The 20033-nt window shown below is 36.7% G+C and overlaps 1 protein-coding gene across 4 annotated transcripts in view; it reads left to right on the top strand.

The window, feature by feature from the left end:
- The window catches only part of LOC123556329 (nuclear factor related to kappa-B-binding protein-like), a 144369-nt gene that overhangs the window by 108245 nt on the left and 16091 nt on the right, over window positions 1-20033 (top strand). For all 4 annotated transcript variants that reach the window (XM_053542559.1, XM_053542558.1, XM_053542556.1 and 1 more), the window contains exon 22: window positions 9208-9391. In XM_053542559.1, coding sequence (XP_053398534.1) covers window positions 9208-9391 — 184 coding nt within the window. The remainder of the gene's footprint in view (window positions 1-9207; window positions 9392-20033) is intronic.

Raw genomic sequence — 20033 nt, 5'->3', positions numbered from 1 at the left:
TCATAAAACCAACGGCAGTTGTATCACGTTTATTTAATCCAAATTTGAAAGGAATCCGACGACTTTTTAAAAATCTCGACAAAGGGCGCATACTACCTTAAACTTTCACAGATGAAAATACTTCTTAAGATGTCTTAAGTTGTCAGTGTAAAGAACATTGTAGACAAACAAAGGGATAAAATCAACATTTATAAAAATTGCTTTTGAAATGGCATGATGTTTCACAATAAAGTGCATAAAAAAAAGACCCATACCCTGTTAAGTTACATGATTTAGTGATATCGGATTTGTTTCTTAATCCTCAATATTAGGTAAATATTACATGATTAAAATTGCATTGTGTGTCATGCTATCAGGAAAATTAACTGGTGACCTTGAAAACATTTGTAACCAGGTTAATGTTGTGATGCATGTTCTAATATTTATTTATTTTTTATTTCAAATATATCTTAGAATCTAAGATGAACAAACTTCCTGCTGAATCAGTCTCAATGTCTTTCTGGAAAATAATTGAGAGCAATGTTAGATGATAAAAAAATTATTTGCAAGTGCAGTTACATGTCATATTCTCCAGTGTAATAAATGAGGGTCATTAAAGATCTAACAACAGATGGAGAGTGCATTTGACCAGAAGTAGCATATAATTTTTTTATGGTAATTTGAAGTTTTTTCAGTCATCAGCGGAAAAGCATGAACAGTGGATAGTGAAATAAGAAAAAAAATGATGAGTTATTGTCATCATTTGATCGGCGTTGGTGTCGGTGTTGGCATTGCCTGCTTAAGTTTTTAGCTCACCTGTCACATAGTGACAAGGTGAGCTTTTGTGATCACCCTTCGTCCGTCGTCAGTCCGTCCATCCGTGCGTCCGTCTGTCCGTCAACAATTTCTTGTCTGCACGATAGTGGTTTCATTTATGATTTTGTTTTAACCAAACTTGCACACAACTTGTATCACCATAAGATCTCGGTTCCTTTCTTGAACTGGCCAGATCCCATTATGGGTTCCAGAGTTATGGCCCCTAAAAGGGCCAAAATTAGCTATTTTGACCTTGTCTGCACAATAGCAGCTTTATTTATGATTTGATTTTTACTAAACTGGTACACAACTTGTATCACCATAAGATCTTGGTTCCTTTCTTGAACTGGCCAGGTTCCATTATGGGTTTCAGAGTTATGGCCCCTGAAAGGGCCAGAATTAGCTATTTTGACCTTATCTGCACAATAGCAGTTTCATTTATGATTTGAATTTAATCAAACTTGCACAAAACTTGTGTCACCATAAGATCTTGGTTCCTTTCTTGAACTGGCAAGATTCCATTATGGGTTCCAGAGTTATGGCCCCTGAAAGGGCCAGAATTAGCTATTTTGACCTTGTCTGCACAATAGCAGTTTCATTTATGATTTGAATTTAATCAAACTTGCACAAAACTTGTGTCACCATAAGATCTTGATTCCTTAGTTGAACCGGCCAGATCCCATAATGGGTTCCAAAGTTACGGCCCCTCAAAGGGCCAAAATTAGCTATTTTGACCTTGTCTGCACAATAGCAGCTTCATTTATGATTTGATTTTAACCAAACTTGCACACAACTTGTATCACCACAAGATCTTGGTTCCTTCCATGAACTGGCCAGATTTCTTCATGGGTTCCAGAGTTATGGCCCCTTAAAGGTCCAAAATTGGCTATTTTGGCTTTTGCAGCCATATAGAGACTTCATTTATGGGTTTAATTGAAACAAACTTCCAAAATAACTTCAACAACTATTATTTTTGGATTCCATGACAAATCAGATCCAAGCGTAGGTTCAGAGTTATTTTATATCTGATTACTTCCCCTGATTGTAATCAAAATGGATTTATATCAGTAAGTACTTATAGGACTTATTTGAAATTTCATTATTGTCATTAGTTGGACTGAGCCAATCAGGGTAGATAACTATGGACTGATTTTATGTCAAATTACCTCCCTTTATTTCAAATTAAAATGGGTATATCTCCGTAACTAATGAAGATACTGATCTGAAATTTCATTTATGTCAACAGATTTATTTGGCAGATCCTTCTTTTGTTCACTTACAATACTTTTTATGCCCCCACTTTGGGGGGGGGGGGACATATAGATTTGCTCTTGTCCGTCCGTCCTTCCGTCCTCCGTCCGTCCGTCCGTCCGAAAATGTTGTGTCGTGCGTAGCTCTGAAAGTATTTGACGTAGAGTCACAAAACTTTACAGGAATGTTGGTCAGCATGTGTTGTTGTGCACCTGGGGTTTCGCGTCCGGATTCATTCAGTCATGTAGAAGTTATGGCCCCTGACTTTGTAAAAATTGGTCATTTTAATGTTGTGTCGCGCCTAGCTCCAAAAGTATATGACCTAGAGTCACAAAACTTTACAGAAATGTTGGTCAGCATGTGTAGTTGTGCACCTGGGGTTTCGCGTCCGGATTCATTCAGTCATGTAGAAGTTATGGCCCCTGACTTTGTAAAAATTGGTCATTTTAATGTTGTGTTGCGCCTAGCTCCAAAAGTATATGACCTAGAGTCACAAAACTTTACAGGAATGTTGGTCAGCATGTGTAGTTGTGCACCTGGGGTTTCAGGTCCGGATTCATCCAGTCATGTAGGAGTTATGGCACCTGACTTAGTAATAAATTGGTCATTTTAATGTTGTGTCGCACATAGCTCCAAAAGTATTTGACCTAGAGTCACCAAAGTTTACAGGAATGTTGGTCAGCATGTGCAGTTGTGCACCTGGGGTTTCGCGTCCAGATTCATCCAGTCATGTAAGAGTTATGGCCCCTGACTTAGTAAAAAATTGGTCATTTTAATGTTGTGTCGCGCATAGCTCCAAAAGTATTTGACCTAGAATCATCAAAGTTTACAGGAATGTTGGTCAGCATATGCAGTTGTGCACCTGGGGTTTCGTGTCCGGATTCATTCAGTCGTGTAGGAGTTATAGCCACTGACTTAGTTAAAAATGGGTCATTTTAATGTTGTGTCGTGCGTAGCTCCAAAAGTATTTGTCCTAGAGTTTTTGGCCCCTGACCTGGGAAAAAATTGTCATTTTAATGTCATGTAGTGGGGGCATCTGTGTCCCATGGACACATTTCTAGTTTTTTAATTACTTCCCTTTTACGTTACTATAAATAGCTTATTTTTAGTAACTTTTTTATTATTGGCCTTAGGGAAAACCGAGACCACTTTTCTGTGGTACAACATGGATGGTACCTCCAATTTTTTGTCTTGTCCTCAAGTGCAATGACAACAGGTGAGCGATATAGGGCCATCATGGCCCTCTTGTATGTTTAGGTCAGCTTTTCTCCTAAACTATTCAAAGCTATTGCTTTGAAACTTGCAACACTTGTTCACCATCATAAGCTGACCCTGAACAGTAAGAAACATAACTCCATCCTGCTTTTTGCAAGATTTATGGCCCCTTTTGTACTAAGAAAATATCAGATTTCTTGGTTAAGTTTTATGTTTAGATCAACCTTTCTCCTAAACTATCAAAGCTGTTGCTTTGAAACTTGCAAAACTTGTTCACCATCATAAGCTGACCCTGTACATCAATAAACATAACTCCATCCTGCTTTTTGCAAGAATTATTGCCCCTTTTGGACTTAGAAAATCAGTTTTCATGGTTAAGTTTTATGTTTAGGTCAGCTTTTCTCCTAAACTATTGAAGCTATTGCTTTAAAACTTGCAACACTTGTTCACTATCATAAGCTGACCATGTACAGCAAGAAACATAACTCCATCCTGCTTTTTGCAAGATTTATTGCCCCTTTTGGACTTAGAAAATCAGTTTTCTTGGTTGAGTATTATGTTTAAGTCAGCTTTTCTCATAAACTTTCAAAGCTTTTGCTTTAAAACTTGCAACAGTTTTTCACCATCATAAGTGGACGCTGTACATCAAGAAACATAACTCTGTCCTGCTTTTTGCATGAATGATGACCCTTTTTAGACTTAGAAAATCATGGGTAGGACAATATTTCTATTATACAAAAAAAATCAGATGAGCATCAGCACCCGCAAGGCGGTGCTCTTGTTGTTTATTTATTTTCTTGTTTTTCATCAGATGCCTGAGAAAAGAAAGCCCTAGTGAAAATAAAGAAATTGTCTCACATCTTGGTGAGATATTTTATGAAAAACAAGCCAGTATAAGCTTGCTTTAAGATTATTTTATAATTATACAAGGGAGATTTTAATGAAATAAGTCAAAAGCATTTTCACCATTTTATTATGTTAGTGTAAAGAAGGAGGAAAAGTTTGTATTTGTAATATCTGTTGAAAACTGATGTTGAACATTAAGAGGCTGTGTTACAATGATTTGTGAAGTGAAATAAATATGTTACTCCAATCCAGTTTTAGTCCTACTTGACCTAGACTGGTAAAGTTGGTATAGACAAGCCTTTAATAGTACTGAAAAGATTGTATGTATATTGAAAGTATCAGACCCATGGAAATAGTGCATCTTAAATAATCTGATATTCAAACTGTTATTTTACCAACTTGAAGATAAAATATAAAAATAATACTGCAGTACTGATTTTGCATATGAACAGTTAGACTGCAATAAAAAAAGCTATATAGATATAGAAAATAACATCTTTTCACATGTTTATAGTACATACTTATGATATTATTAAGTTGAAATAACAGTTTAATCTATTGACGGTCATGAATTTTCTGTAAAACTTGGATTGTATGAAAATTGGCAGCATTATTGGTTGGACGCAGGTTTGTAGATGCTGTGAAGCAGTTTAATGCATCCTCAAGTCTGTCCTCCTGCTCCATACATTGTCCAAGCAGATTCAAGGCTGTTTCTCGGTGTCCCAGGCTTAAGTCTGTGTCTATTGTTCTTCTCAAGTTAGTGAAAGCTCTCTGTTGTTGCTCTAGATCTCCAAGGCAACTGTAGACCTTGTATTGTAAGAAATAAAAGTAAGGAATGGAGTCTACCGCAGCCCATTCCATCCAGTAGTCATGTATTCCCCTGTATGGATGTATGTCAAATTCTGATCTAAACAGTTCATGCTGAAGCTCTTCTGGAATACAGTTGAATTCACAGGGCAAGTATCTCATACAGAGTGCTGTATATTGCATCCAATCTTCATCAGCAAAAGCACTTACAGTTTTGAATGCTTCTTTGATACTTGATCTATGATCATAGCAACTGCAGATTGACTGAATACTTTCTATATTGTACTTTTCTTCTACGATTTCGAGTACATACACTGATTTTGCCAGGTCTCCAGTACAATAGAATATTGATGCAAGTTTCAGTCTAGCAGAAATTTCTGCATCCAAACTTAATGAGAACCAGACTAGAGCTTCATTTGGTATTGTTCTGTTGACAGATATATTGTGTGAAGTCAACACTGATCCTAGAGAAGAACATAAGGGTGTTCTAAGCCATTTGCATGCAGTTTGTTGAAATACATTTCCATGAAGGTATATTTTTTCAAGTTTGTTAACAGCCTGCAACAGAATTTGCACTGTATTTTCAGTGTTGCTATGCGTAAAGTGACAAAGAAAATCTCGGTTGCATGCACTCAAGCACTGTGTTACATCATGCAGCAACATTCCTGAAACATTGAGACAAATATCGACTGCTGATGGCACGTGTATCACAGTCACTACATTATGGTGAATATGGTGGAACTGACCACTGAGCCTCATACCTAACCGGTCAATTTCAATCTCTAACAAGGCTCTGCCATCACTTACTATAAACTGGAGAATTGTATCAATTAACTGTGGTTTCAAATCAGCTGAAATGCGACCTTCCATTAAATTGTTTTCATGTATTATAAAGTGAGGACAGTTTTCAAGTGATACACAGTAGTACAGATCAATTAGACAGATGTTTAAACATGACAATAGATTGTTTTCTTGCCAGAAACATTCCTGTGTGCTCTCAATGCAATGTATCAAAACTGCTTTACAAATGAAAGTTGAAAGTGCATCATCAGAATCAAGGAAAGGGTAAGATTTCAGAATCATTTTCATTAATATGTAACATCTAATTTGAGAAATGTTCAAACTGAACATTAATGTACGTTCTGTTAGAGAGGTAGATATTCTCCATTGAAGTTCTTCATTGTCAGTTCCACGGCGGCCAACTGGAACAAGAAAACACCCATGACTCAAGGCTTGTATTTTCATTTCATTGGAGTGCAAGTTTCCTGTAGGTTCTTTTTGCAACCAAGATAGTGCTTCTAGAGGCCAAGATTTGCAGTGGTAAGCGTAAACCACATCATGGTTAGCAAAGCCTGGTTCCCCTATGTGCATTTGAGAGGGACCGTGTCTTGTGCATCCCTCTGGAATGTTGTCAATAAACCATGAGTTTCTCATAAGAACCCTTCCTGTTCTGTCCCTGACTAAATGCTCATGTGCAGCGTATGGAACTGGAAGAGGGGCATTGGCATACATGATTTGTAACAAACAATATCCAGGTGGTGTGTTTTCATCCCGAACTATCAACAGGTTAGTAATATCTGGTTGCCATTCTTCAGGATCCTGTATGACATTAAAAAAATTGTTACAGACCAGGGTATCAGAGTCTGCGTTAAGTCCTACTGTAGTTGTACCTTCTGTACGACTGCCAAAATGAAACACTGTTACATCCAAATCTTCTAATGTTTTGGTCACTGTCCTCAAAGACTCCTCTGTAAGCACTGCGTTTCTCCTCTTCATCACCATGTTGTCATTTACACCTATTTCATCAAGCACATTGGACAGTCGCAAGGACACGTTCTGTGTATACTCTATTCTGCTAAACATTCTGCAAGAGGAACATTTCTTTAGTTTTATTTTTGAAAAGATTTAAGCAGTCAACCAGTCAGGTCAACAATTGACAAACAGTAAACAGAAGACCTACAACATTGTAATTATGTTTGTTTGTTGTCAAAATATTTGAAGCTGCTCTTTCTAATTTTCAGTTGAACAATTATGATGGATTTATTTCTGCTAACATTTGCAAACAATGCTACTCGCTAATTCAAAATGTTTGTGAATAGTAATCAGCATCATGTCCACACACACAGGCCATGTTTCGTGAATTCTTAATATTGCATACAAGGCTGCTAACCATAAAATTGTTTTGTTACAGGTAAATAAAGACAGTGCGAGAATGACCCAGTTTATGATACATTAATAACATTTTCATATGAAGTTCATATTATGATTATGATATTGACACTTTATTGTCAAAGAGATTATCCTATAATTATGTATATTAAAATTGTCTTGACATTTATAGTACAGCCTTGCAAATTTGCAAAACAAAAACTGAGGAGAATGTTTTAAGAGTGGACATACTAGACCAATACTGGCTGTTTTATCTGTTTGAGCCGCACTATGAGAAAACCAACATAGTGGCTTTGCAACCAGCATGGATCCAGACCAGCTACGCATCTGCGCAGTCTGGTCAGGATCCATAACTGTTTGCTTTCAAAGCCTATTGCAGTTAGAGAAACTGTTTGTGAACAGCATGGATCCTGACCAGACTGTGCAGGCTGGTCTGGATCCATGCTGGTTGCAAAGCCACTATGTTGGTTTTCTCATGGTGCAGCTCATTTTACTAACACTAGACTCTACCAGAGAAAAATCTGATTAAATCTCAAAGAAAATAAAGAAAAGTGCATTTTCTATAAAGAATAACTAAACATGTTTATAATTTCTATTTTGTTAAAATGCATGCTTAAGTATGAAACAAAGACTATGTATATTTTTTCTTCCCATTATTACAATTATACAAAGAAATGTATACTTACGTTTTACTAGTTTAGAGATGTGGATGTTCTCCATCAAAAAATTATCACAGAGGTCTTGTATCTATAATGCAACTGCATCATTCAGGCCCTTAAATGTTATGATGGACAGAAGAATTTTTCTAAGAAATCAGATATATATGATAATGTTCTATTTAAGTTCCTCATACAATAACCTTTGGCCAAATAAAGGAAATTATTAACTTTTTATCACATTTCATGTATTTTAGTTTTGCCTTATTTATGTTACTTGAAGCATCTTTTTAATTGCAATGCAATGAGTCAGATTATTGATAAAAAAGTAGTTCAGCTTCAGTAAGGAGTAAGAATACAAAGTTACAGCATTTGTTTCTGATCTCAGGTGATAGGGGTTGACTGAATTCAATATCTTCCCAGTTTTCCAAAGTGTTCAACTACCTGCCAGAAAAAAAGTCAAAATGAAACAGGGAAACATTAGGCACTGGTCACCTTTTGGTTTCAGTTTCAATAAAGACTGCTGATTCATCAGATTTCACAGTAACTGAAAGGGGGGAAAATATTTTTATTTCTGCTGTATGTAAGAATCATGTAGGAGGGTATAATGATCTGTGCCTGGTCAGTTTTTGCAATATTTTTCTTCCCAGACTTTTCACAGGGAAAAAGGTATCTGTGTTGAAGGTCATCTTGTAACATTTGCAAGAACAAAAAATGAAGAGGCTAATGTTAAGCCCAGTATTCATCTACATTTAAATTCTAAACCTTGGGCTTAAGAATGGCAAATAGTTAATATGAGATTACAGTGTTTACCAAGTATTGCAAACTTATACTGATGAAATGTTGCTGAGCTGTCTGTAACTGTAAAATGCATGTTTATTTAAAGTATAACCCTTATGATGCTGGACAATACTGATTCTGCCATTGCGACCAGCGTAGATCTTGATCAGCCTGCTCATCCGTGCAGTCTTATCATGACCTCACTGTTAGCTATTCTGTCAGTATCTTTTGATAAGCACCCCTTTTAACAGTTAATGGTACTGTCCAGATTGAAAGACAGACAAGTTCATTATAGAAATTTAGCAGAGTAGGTCAAAAGTCAATGTTTCAGAGAATGATTTCCATTTAATAAATGGAGAACAGTTGGGCCTACAGCCATCATACTTCATAAAATAATTGCATTTGGTCAGAAGATGACTCCTATTATTTTGGAAATCAGTAGGTCCAAGGTTAACATCATATTAAGCTCAAGATTGAAATGGGGTCCTGTCTGGAGAACTATGCCTTGGTTAGTAGATTACCCTATAGTCTTGTTGTAGTGGGGTTAGTAGGTAAAAAATCAGTGAGACAGTGACCTTGAGACTTAAACTGGTTGTAGATGAATCTCTGCTTTTGTGGCATTTTGTTAACAGCTGTTGTTTTATTTAAAATTATTATTTTTCAAATTATAAAATGTTTTCCATTTCAGTCTTCTGTGTCAAGTAAAACAGCAGGTGTGACCCAGTCCTTGACCCCTGCCCAGTTACAGCTTCTTCAACAAGCTGCTGCAGCACAAGCGGCCCATGTGAAAGCCCAGGCTGAGGCCCAGGCTGCTAAAGCCCAGGCACAGGCACAGGCACAAGCTACAGGTAAAGGACAAGGAAAAGGACAAGGTAAGTAAGATCTTCCCTAAACTTTCCATTTAAGTCTGTATAGTTTAGCCTGTTGGCGGCAAGTGGCCTTTGGGACCATGCAGACCAAGATAAGGCTGCTTATCTTGGTCAGCACTATTCACTATTCAGTCTGTTAATTTTCATAGAACAGCCATTAGAATAATAAGTGGTGCTGCCCAAATTGAATGATGGACCAGTCCATTTTAGAAATTTACCAGGTTAAAGGTTTATTTTTGACTCGTATTCCAAGAACAATTCAGGGATGTTAAAGGTTTCATTTATTGTCATTGCTGTTTGTGATAAAATACCAAGAACTCCAATGTTGTGAATTATTTTCCTTTAAAGGCACTAACCCACACATTTTACATTAAAGCATTTTTTCATGAAAATTGATAAGTGGCTTCTCTGAAAGTGACTAGTTGTACAAACTTATTGACAGAAGATTTTTGCAAGATATTCTTGTAAATAACTAAAAATATTGTGCAGAAAGTAGTAAACCATTGTAATGCTTTTGAAATAAATTTAAAAAAATTACATTTTTCTTGCATCTTCACCAATATCTTACTTTTATTATCCCCCGACGAAAGTCGGAGGGATATAGTTTTGGCGTTGTCCGTCCTTCCGTCTTTCCGTCCGTCCGTCCGTCCGGAGCCATATCTAGGAAATGGTTGGGAATATTTATTTAAAACTTCATATACATGTTCACCACAATGAGTTCTTGCGGCCCGTCAAGTTTCAGTCAGATTGCCCAAGTAACACAAGAGTTATGGCCCTTAGAAGTTTCTAGTGTTAACTATATAGGGTACTATAAATATGGCAATTTCTGCATCATAACTTTTGATATATTTGACCTAGAACTATGAAACTTAAACAGAATTTAGATCACCATAATGTGGTTGTGTACACACAATTTCATTTGGATTTATTTGTAAATTAAGAGTTATTGCCCTTTAATTGTATAAAAATCCACATATTTGTACATAACAAACTTACCATTTTGTAGAATTTCATTAAATTTCTTTCATTCTTTTCCATGAACATTTATTGTAAACATGTGAAGTTGTGTACCCACACCTGGTCACCCCCTTACCTTGATCACATACCTCCCCCCCATCCCCCCCCCCCCCCCCCCCCCCCTATGAGGTTATGGGGCCCATCAAGTTTCAGACAGATTGCCCAAGTAACACCAGGGTTATGGCCCTTAGAAGTTTCTAGTGTTAACTATATAGGGTACTATAGATATAGATATGCCAATTTCTGCATCATAACTTTTGATATATTTGACCTAGAACTATGAAACTTTAACAGAATTTAGAGCACTATAATGTGGTTGTGCACAGACAATTTTGTACGGATTTCTTTTTGTAACTTCAGAGTTATTGCCCTTTAATTGTCTAAATATCCACATATTTGTACATAACAAACTTACCATTTGGCAGAATTTCATTCATTCTTTTCTGTGAACATTTATTATAAACATGTGAAGTTGCGCACCCACACCTGGTCACCCACTTAGCCTTGGTCACACCCCCTTCCCCCCCCCCCCCCCCCCCCCCTCCCAAATTTTTTTTTTTTTTTTTTCATTTCTTATTTTAGATTTTTTTCAAACCTTCCAAGTTGTACTATTCCCCCACCTCACTTCTCCACCCAGTCATGCCTACCACTGATCATGCATCCTCTGCCGCCCCCCCCCCCCCCCCACTCCAACTTCACCCTTTTACCTTTTTTTTTTTTTCATTTTTAATTTTCTATCAATATTTATAATCAGCATGTGAAATTTTGTTTCCTCTCCCGTTCCCCTGCACCCCCACCCCCTAAAAAAATAAATATATACATATATCTATATATAGATATATATATTTCCATTCCTTTCTTTTTTTTTTAAATGTTCAAACCTTCAACATGTTAAGTTGTGACTGCACAAACCTTGCCCTCAGCCATGTTCAAGATATCTTATCTGTGTTCTCTTAAGGACATCTGATCTTTTAAGTTCAAATGTACATGCAAAACAGCAACACCTGGTGCCAAACCACTCAAAGACAATATTTCATTCCAGTTAAACTTCAAGCTCACATTTCAATTAACTGCATTTAATTTTAAAAGCTAAGCTTATTACAGTAAGCATATCCCATTCAAAATAAATTCTTTAGTCCGGATCAAAGTATCATACATTTATTGTGTACTCTTTAATTAAACATTTGTTTTCTGTTAAATTTATTTTGACTAATGAAATTATTTGCTTCTTATTAACATCCTTAACTTTTTGCCGGATACATCTTTTTGCCATTCCTCACCACAAATCCTTTCGGCGGGGGATACCAATTCATCGAATTTGCTTGTTTTATTATCACCCACTTTATTATTTTTCGCTGTCAAATACTAGTATACATTCTATTGCCAAACTTGATGGAAATGAACATGTTGAAAAATTTCACTAAAACTGTTGGTGAGTAGCATTAAATGTCTGTGTAGTAAAATGGGATTTATTATTTTATGGTAAAATGGGATTTGTTATTTTATGGTAAAATGGTATTTATTATGCTCCCTGAAGGGTGAGCATATAGTTGCTGCTCTGTCCATCCATCACACTTTTGTCTGGAGTATAACTTGAAAAGTATTAATGACATTTGATTGAAACTTCACACAATCATAGAGGCCATTTACCTAGTTTTTGAATTATCAACTTTTATGACAAAAATAAGGTTTGCCCAGAGCATTACTTAAAAGTATTAATGGCATTTCATTGAAACTTCACAAAGTGATAGAGGCCATTGACGGGAAATGCAGTGTCATAGAACCATAACTACTTTACCTAGTTTTTAAATTATTTCCCTTTATTATACAATATAAGGCTTGCTGGGAGCATTACTTGAAAAGTTTTAATGGCATTTCATTGAAACTTCAAGAAATGATAAAAGCCATTGACAGAAGTACAGTGTCAAAGAACTATAACTCTATCTTACCTAGTTTTTGAATTATCTCCCTTTATCCAATTTTCTTCTTTTTATTATCTCCATTTTTGCAGTTGAACTTCAGTGGCTCGAACTTGGATCTTTCGAACACCCAGGATTGCTCGAACTCTTCGCTCGATCCCAAGTTTATTCCTTCTTTATTCTATATAGTTCTACCTCAGATCGCTCGAACTTCGAAATTCAAACTCTCGAACTCATTTGGTGGTCCCCTCGTCTTAATTACAGTGATAGTTACACCTTTTCAGTCAAACAGACAATTTGTCACCGGAATGGCTTGTGTTTACAAAGCTTTTCACACCTCTGTCTGACATTCGCCAAGCTTCCCCTTTAACCGGCATGTGCGTTATTTACACACGCTTATGTAATTAGCGTCGGTATACAACAAACAAATTAAACAAAGTGACTTGCTTTAATGGGCTTTGATTTATACGAATAAAATTATTTAAAATAATTGAGCAATGTCTGTCTTTATTTTTACCGCATAAAAATGGGAGATCCCGTATCAACTTTAATACTGCTTTAGCATGGCTGAACAAATTAGCAAAGAACTCGGAAACCGGGTGATAGCTAAGTCGGCTACTGGAAAGAAATATTTTTGATAATATTTGTACTGGACTATGATTCATAAAGGTTTGCTATTCATGTCTTCCTATTTGATGCTGTCTTCACCAACTTCTTATAATTATATTAGTGTTTTATCTGTGTGGTTTTTTTTTTCGTATCTGTGTCATGTTTGAAAATAAATAATAAAGCATATTTCAGCGTTCATTTTTTATTTATCATCATATCATACACACATTAAGGTACAATATGACAATATATTATGATGTAAGGTTTGTAACACATCATGCCCTCTAATTCCCAAATTCAAAATGGCCACCATTTGGATGGCTCGAACAACGGAAAACTCAAACTAATTTCCTCGGGACCCTCGAGTTTGAGCCATCGAAGTTCGACTGTATATGGTTTCTAATATGTGATTTCCCATATTGGGACAAGCACATGCATCCAGGACCATCATTTGGTTTTACCGATGCCTTGTTATGTTATGTGGATGTCTGTTAGTTGTTTGATTATCTGTCTATTTGTAACATTATTTTACAATGGAAATTTAAGGATGTATTATGCTTCATTGGCATTGCTCTTGTTCCGTCTAACTGAATCCATTTAAGAAAAGAATTGTCTTGATTGCAATATCTTTTAAACTCATCAGTGAAGACATTTATATGCCATCTTAATTTTTAGCTCACCAGAGCACAAAGTGCTCAGGGTGAGCTATTGTGATCGCTCACCGTCCGGCGTCCGTCCGTCCGTCCGTCGCCCGTCCGTCCACACTTTCCTTTAAACAACATCTCCTCCTAAACCAACAGGCCAATTTTGATGAAACTTCACAGGAATGTTCCTTGGATGGTCTTCTCTAAATATTATTCAAAGAATTGAATTCCATGCAGAACTCTGGTTGCCATGGCAACCGAAAGGAAAAACTTTAAAAATCTTCTTATCAAAAACCAGAAGCCCTAGAGCTTAGATATTTGGTGTGAAGCATTGCCTAGTGGACCTCTACCAACTTTGTTCAAATCATGACCCCGGGGTCAAAATTGACCCCGCCCCAGGGGTCACTTGATTTTACATAGAAAAATCTTAAAAAATCTTCTTCTTGAAAACCAGAAGCCCTCGACCTTAGATATTTGACATGTGGCATTGCCTAATGGACCTATACTAATATTGTTCAAATCATGACCCCGGGGTCAAAATTGACCCCGCCCCAGGGGTCACTTGATTTTACATAGGAAAATCTTCAAAAATTTTCTAAAAATAAAGCAGAAGGCCTAGGTATTAGATATTTCACATGTAGCATTGCCTAGTGGACCTCTACAAAATTGTTCAAATCAGACCCCCGGGGTCAAAATTGACCCAGCCCCAGGGGTCACTTGATTTTACATAGGAAAACTTTAAAAAATCTTCTTCTCAAAAAGCAGAAGACCTAGAGCTTAGATATTTAACATGTAGCATTGCCTAGTGGACCTCTACTAAAGTTGTTCAAATCATGACCCCCGGGTCAAAATTGACCCTGCCCTAGTGGTCGCTTTATTTTACATATGAAAATCTTCAAAAATTTTCTTAAAATAAACCAGAAGGCCTAGAGCTTAGATATTTCACATGTAGCATTGCCTAGTGGACCTTTACAACATTTATTCAAATCATGACCCCAGGGTCAAAATTGACCCCGCCCCAGGGGTCACTTGATTTTACATAGGAAAATCTTCAAAAAATTTCTAAAAATAAACCAGAAGGCCTAGGTCTTAGATATTTGACATGTAGCATTGCCTAGTAGACTACAAAATTTCTTCAAATCATGACCCCTGGGGTCAAATTGGCCCCGCCCCATGGGGTTACTTGATTGTATATAGAAAAGCCTTCAATATTTTCTAAAAATAAACCAGAAGGCCTAGAGCTTAGATATTCGACATGTATCATTGCCTAGTGGACCTCTACAAAATTTGTTCAAATCTTGACCCCCCAGGGTCAAATTGACCCAGCCCAAGGGGTTACTTTATTGTACATAGGGAAATCTTCATAAATTTGCTTAAAATAAACCAGAAGGCCTAGATCTTAGATATTCGATATGTAACATTGCCTAGTGGACTTCTACAAACTTTGTTCAAATCATGACCCCCGGGGTAAAATTGGCCCCGCCCTAGGGGTTACTTGATTGTACATTGGAAAATTTTCTAAAAATCATCAGTTTGACATTTGAAACATATTACTCTGGTGAGCGATCCAGGGTCATCATGACCCTCTTGTTTAAAACATGTAAGAAAACTTAGAAATGAAAAGTTAATAATTTAATGGAAAAAAAATTGATTTTAGATTGCGGACAATATTTTACCAAGGAGAAATATAAATTTTTTTAAATCAAAAGTTTTTACTGATGACTTAATTTAATGATACTAGTTTGTGGATTATACTTTGAAACTTTCTATGATGTCATAAGTTGCATCAGTAAAAGAAAATTTATTCCCAGTAAACATATTCAACTCCCCTGGATTAATTTTATCTTTATGATTTGAAAGCTGTGCATTTATTTCTCCATGAAATAGCTATTACAGTCAAACCCAGGAAATTTAATTCCAGAATAATTGATGTATAGGTTACACTCTGGTGATTTTAGCAATATACATGTATTTGTGAGTGAGGACCGAGGAAGTTTGGATAAAAAAGCTTAGAACTAAATCACCAGAAGGTCTTAATTTGCAACAATGACAGATCCAATATATTTCGCTACAAAATTAGAAGATTTAGAAAGGAAAAACAATGACAAGCCAGAATACGTATACCTATGTGAAATCTGTGGAAAAGAATGCACAACTAAACATCAAAAATACAATTTACAAACACAAAAAAACCCATGAAGACCACAACATGAAATACAAATGCTCATGGTGTGAGAAATTATATGTTAGGAGAGACACCCTTAAGCACCATTCCACCAGGATACATGGTTTTGAGGAAAAAGAATTTGTGAAAGTCACAGTGATGAAACATGACAAAGTGGTAACCTTTCCCAGATTACAAAACCCTACTCACAAAACTCTAATGAAGACACCTAAATTTAGGATCATGCTGGGAAAAACTGGAATGCCGTATGTCAAGATGACACCCAAGATGAAACTTAAACGTAGCAGGAAGTCCGAGGAAGAACCACCAATCGGAACACTTACATTCAATATACCATCGCCCTTGTCGCCAATCCAACCAACACCCTGTTCCAGCACGGATACCTTATGCCAGGACAAGTACGGAATGTTCAGTAATGAGAATGAACAATTAATTAGTGTCAACAGAGTTTACGGAATATTTAATTAAGTTAAAATTATTTCTTCTTGTACAAAAACTCTAAAAACAGACTCCTTTTACATTTGGACCGATGCCAACAATTTTTGGACAGTTGCCAGAACCAATCTATTTATAGTAACAATTTGTCATCAAAGTTGTCCACATTTTATATACTTCAGTGTAGAAATTTCTTTATATTTTATCCTGATGAAGGTCATTATATGACCGAAACCGGTAGATCTTATTAAATTTGTTAACCACACCCGGTGTTTGATGTGTTGTTCCTCTTAACTCTCTTTTATTATTAGTTCATTACTTTGTTGAGGAACTCGTATCCCTTTGGGATCCGTCTCCACCGGGCGACCAACCAGTCAATATAATCGGTGTGGGCAGTGTGATAGTTTCCACTTTCTGCCGTGCATCCAGCAACTGGATCCGCTGAAGCAAGCAATACCTGAGCCCTTGGAGAGGGAAACCGCAGTAAATTATAACCGATGTCATTCTCACTGAGTCAACCGGACGATTTTGACGCAGATACACCGAACGCTACACCGTCTGCTTCCATAACAACAGTTATTTCCGGCCAGACTATACCAATAACGAAGAAACGAAAAATCGCAGAAGAACCATCATCGCGCAGAATTGACGAATCAAACGTTTCCAGGTTTAAAGTTTTAAAAAAGCTCATTATACAAAAAACTCGCACACAACATCACATTGATTATTTACAGAGGTGTATCAACACTAAATCTACTCCGAAATCCCTACGCGTGAACCTCACTCCGCAAGTTCCAGTCATTAACTCTTCTTTGCAAATTAAGTGGGAAGAAGCCCATATAGAATTCGGTAATAAACTCTGTGAGATCTTGTTTCAATATTGGAGCAACAGATCGACACAACTACAACAAGAAATCAAAATAATCAACGAGGATTTAAAGAAGAAAACCTCTACTGACCAAGTGGAATTGATTACAGAAATAGTTTCCAAGATTTCATTAAATGTAAAAGAAGAATTGCGTAACAAACGAAAGGATACAGCCAACACCTTACCAAACAATCAACAACCACCGAACTTCAGACAATGACCAGACGTAGATTTAGACCTAGAATCGATTTTGAGAATAATAAACTACTCCACAATAAGAACAAATGGGTTGTTAATCTATCAAAACTAGAATTAACAAGAAGTCAAACTTTAATATTATGTAAAGGTCTATCTTTCTGCCCAACACCGGTTTATCATGACAAAATCCAGTATGAGAGGGATGTACTTCTATTTAATCGCAGACTAAGATTATCACAATTTTTCCAGAATGATAATAATTCAAAAGACCCAATTCACCCATTCAAGCAATCATCGGGTTGGACTCCCCCAGCAGGCAAGTCTATAGAACTTGAAACTTTTATTGCGAGTACTAACTTGAAGCTTTTAAACGAAAAGAATAAACATACTTTCAAATCTAATATTACGGATGAAGAACGCAAAGCTATTTTGTCACTACGCAATAATCCTGATATAATAATTAAACCGGCGGATAAAGGTGGCGCTGTTGTTATTCTAGACAAAACTTCGTATATACAAGAAGGTCTTAGACAACTAAATGATCCGAAATTCTACCAAGCAATCTCGGCCGACCGAACACCGAAAATATCATCTGAAATAAACTCATTTCTAGACTACCTAAAAAAACATAAATTATTACCTACAGAATCGATTAATTTCTTAAAACCGAAGAACTGCAGAACCCCAGTGTTCTGTATGCTCCCAAAAATACACAAAGCTAATAACCCAGGCAGGCCCATAGTCTCGGCATGCGACAGTCCGACGGAAAGACTATCTCAATTCATTGATTATCATATTAAACCCTTAGCACAGTCTGTTAAGTCATACATTAAGGATACAAATGACTTCCTTCTCAAAATTCATAAACTGAGCAACGTCCCTAAAGACTCTCACTTAGTCACAATCGATGTTTCAGCGCTCTATACATCTATCCCTCACCGAGATGGAATAATAGCTCTCAAAGAAGCACTGAATAGACGTCCAACTCAGGAACCTAAAACATGGATCATTTTAAGACTAATGTTGTTTGTTTTACGGAAGACAAGCTTTAAGTTCAATTTAAGATTCTACGAACAGATCTCGGGCACAACTATGGGAACGAAATGTGCACCCAGTTACGCCATTATTTTCATGGGATATCTGGAGTCAAGATTTATACTTACTCAAATGTTGAAACCTTTAGTCTGTTGGAGATTTATTGATGATATCTTTATGATATGGCATCACAGCAGACAGGAATTGTATTCCTTCATGGCCTGCCTTAACAACTTTTGCGACTCAATTAAGTTTACACATGAGATCGACTCAGTTTCTGCAAACTTCTTAGACACACACATTACGAAAGACAGTATGGGCCTACTTCACACAAGCCTATACACAAAACCGACGGATGCTCATATGTACTTACACTACACAAGTTTTCATCCGGAACACTAGAAAAGAAGCATTCCCTACAGCCAGGCGGTACGTATACGTCGCATTTGTAGTGATAATCAGTCATTCAAAACTTGTACTGAATATTTGTTCCAGAACTTAACAGCACGTGGATATCCTGCCAGTCTTGTACAACAAGCTATAAATAAAGCCGGCCAATTAGACCGATATACTTTACTGTCTAAACAGAATAAGATAAGAGATAAAGGGAATGTGATACCTTTCATTACCACATACAGCCCATTTATCCCACCAGCACAACGTATCCTCAACGTACATTTACCGATCCTTAGGGCAAATATTTCTACAACCTTCATCAATAATACAAAAATTTTATCCGTACATCAAAGATCCAGAAACGTAAGAGATATGTTGGTTAGGTCCGACGTAATACATAATAAACTTATACGGGGCAGCTATACATGTGGCAGAAATTGTATAATTTGCAAGCACATGTCTAACTCTACAGATTTCACAAGTACAGTAACTCAAGAAACGTTCAATATTAATGGACATCATACATGCACAACGGTCAGCGTGATCTACTTAATTACATGTAAGCTATGTAAGTTACAGTACGTTGGCCAAACAGGCAATACACTGAGGGAAAGATTCTATGGACATCTCGCCGATATTAGAATGCAGAACGACGTAAAACCGGTTTCCCGCCACTTTAATAGCGCGGGTCATAACGGTAACACAGTCGACGTCATAATCATCCAACAAACAGGACGTGATGTCAATAAACGATTAAGAACCGAGGAAGTTTGGATAAAAAAGCTTAGAACTAAATCACCAGAAGGTCTTAATTTGCAACAATGACAGATCCAATATATTTCGCTACAAAATTAGAAGATTTAGAAAGGAAAAACAATGACAAGCCAGAATACGTATACCTATGTGAAATCTGTGGAAAAGAATGCACAACTAAACATCAAAAATACAAACACAAAAAAACCCATGAAGACCACAACATGAAATACAAATGCTCATGGTGTGAGAAATTATATGTCAGGAGAGACACCCTTAAGCACCATTCCACCAGGATACATGGTTTTGAGGAAAAAGAATTTGTGAAAGTCACAGTGATGAAACATGACAAAGTGGTAACCTTTCCAGATTACAAAACCCTACTCACAAAACTCTAATGAAGACACCTAAATTTAGGATCATGCTGGGAAAAACTGGAATGCCGTATGTCAAGATGACACCCAAGATGAAACTTAAACGTAGCAGGAAGTCCGAGGAAGAACCACCAATCGGAACACTTACATTCAATATACCATCGCCCTTGTCGCCAATCCAACCAACACCCTGTTCCAGCACGGATACCTTA

Source organism: Mercenaria mercenaria, chromosome 5, assembly GCF_021730395.1.
Source record: "Mercenaria mercenaria strain notata chromosome 5, MADL_Memer_1, whole genome shotgun sequence".
NCBI lineage: Eukaryota > Metazoa > Mollusca > Bivalvia > Venerida > Veneridae > Mercenaria > Mercenaria mercenaria.
This window is presented reverse-complemented; position numbering and strand designations above follow the sequence as displayed.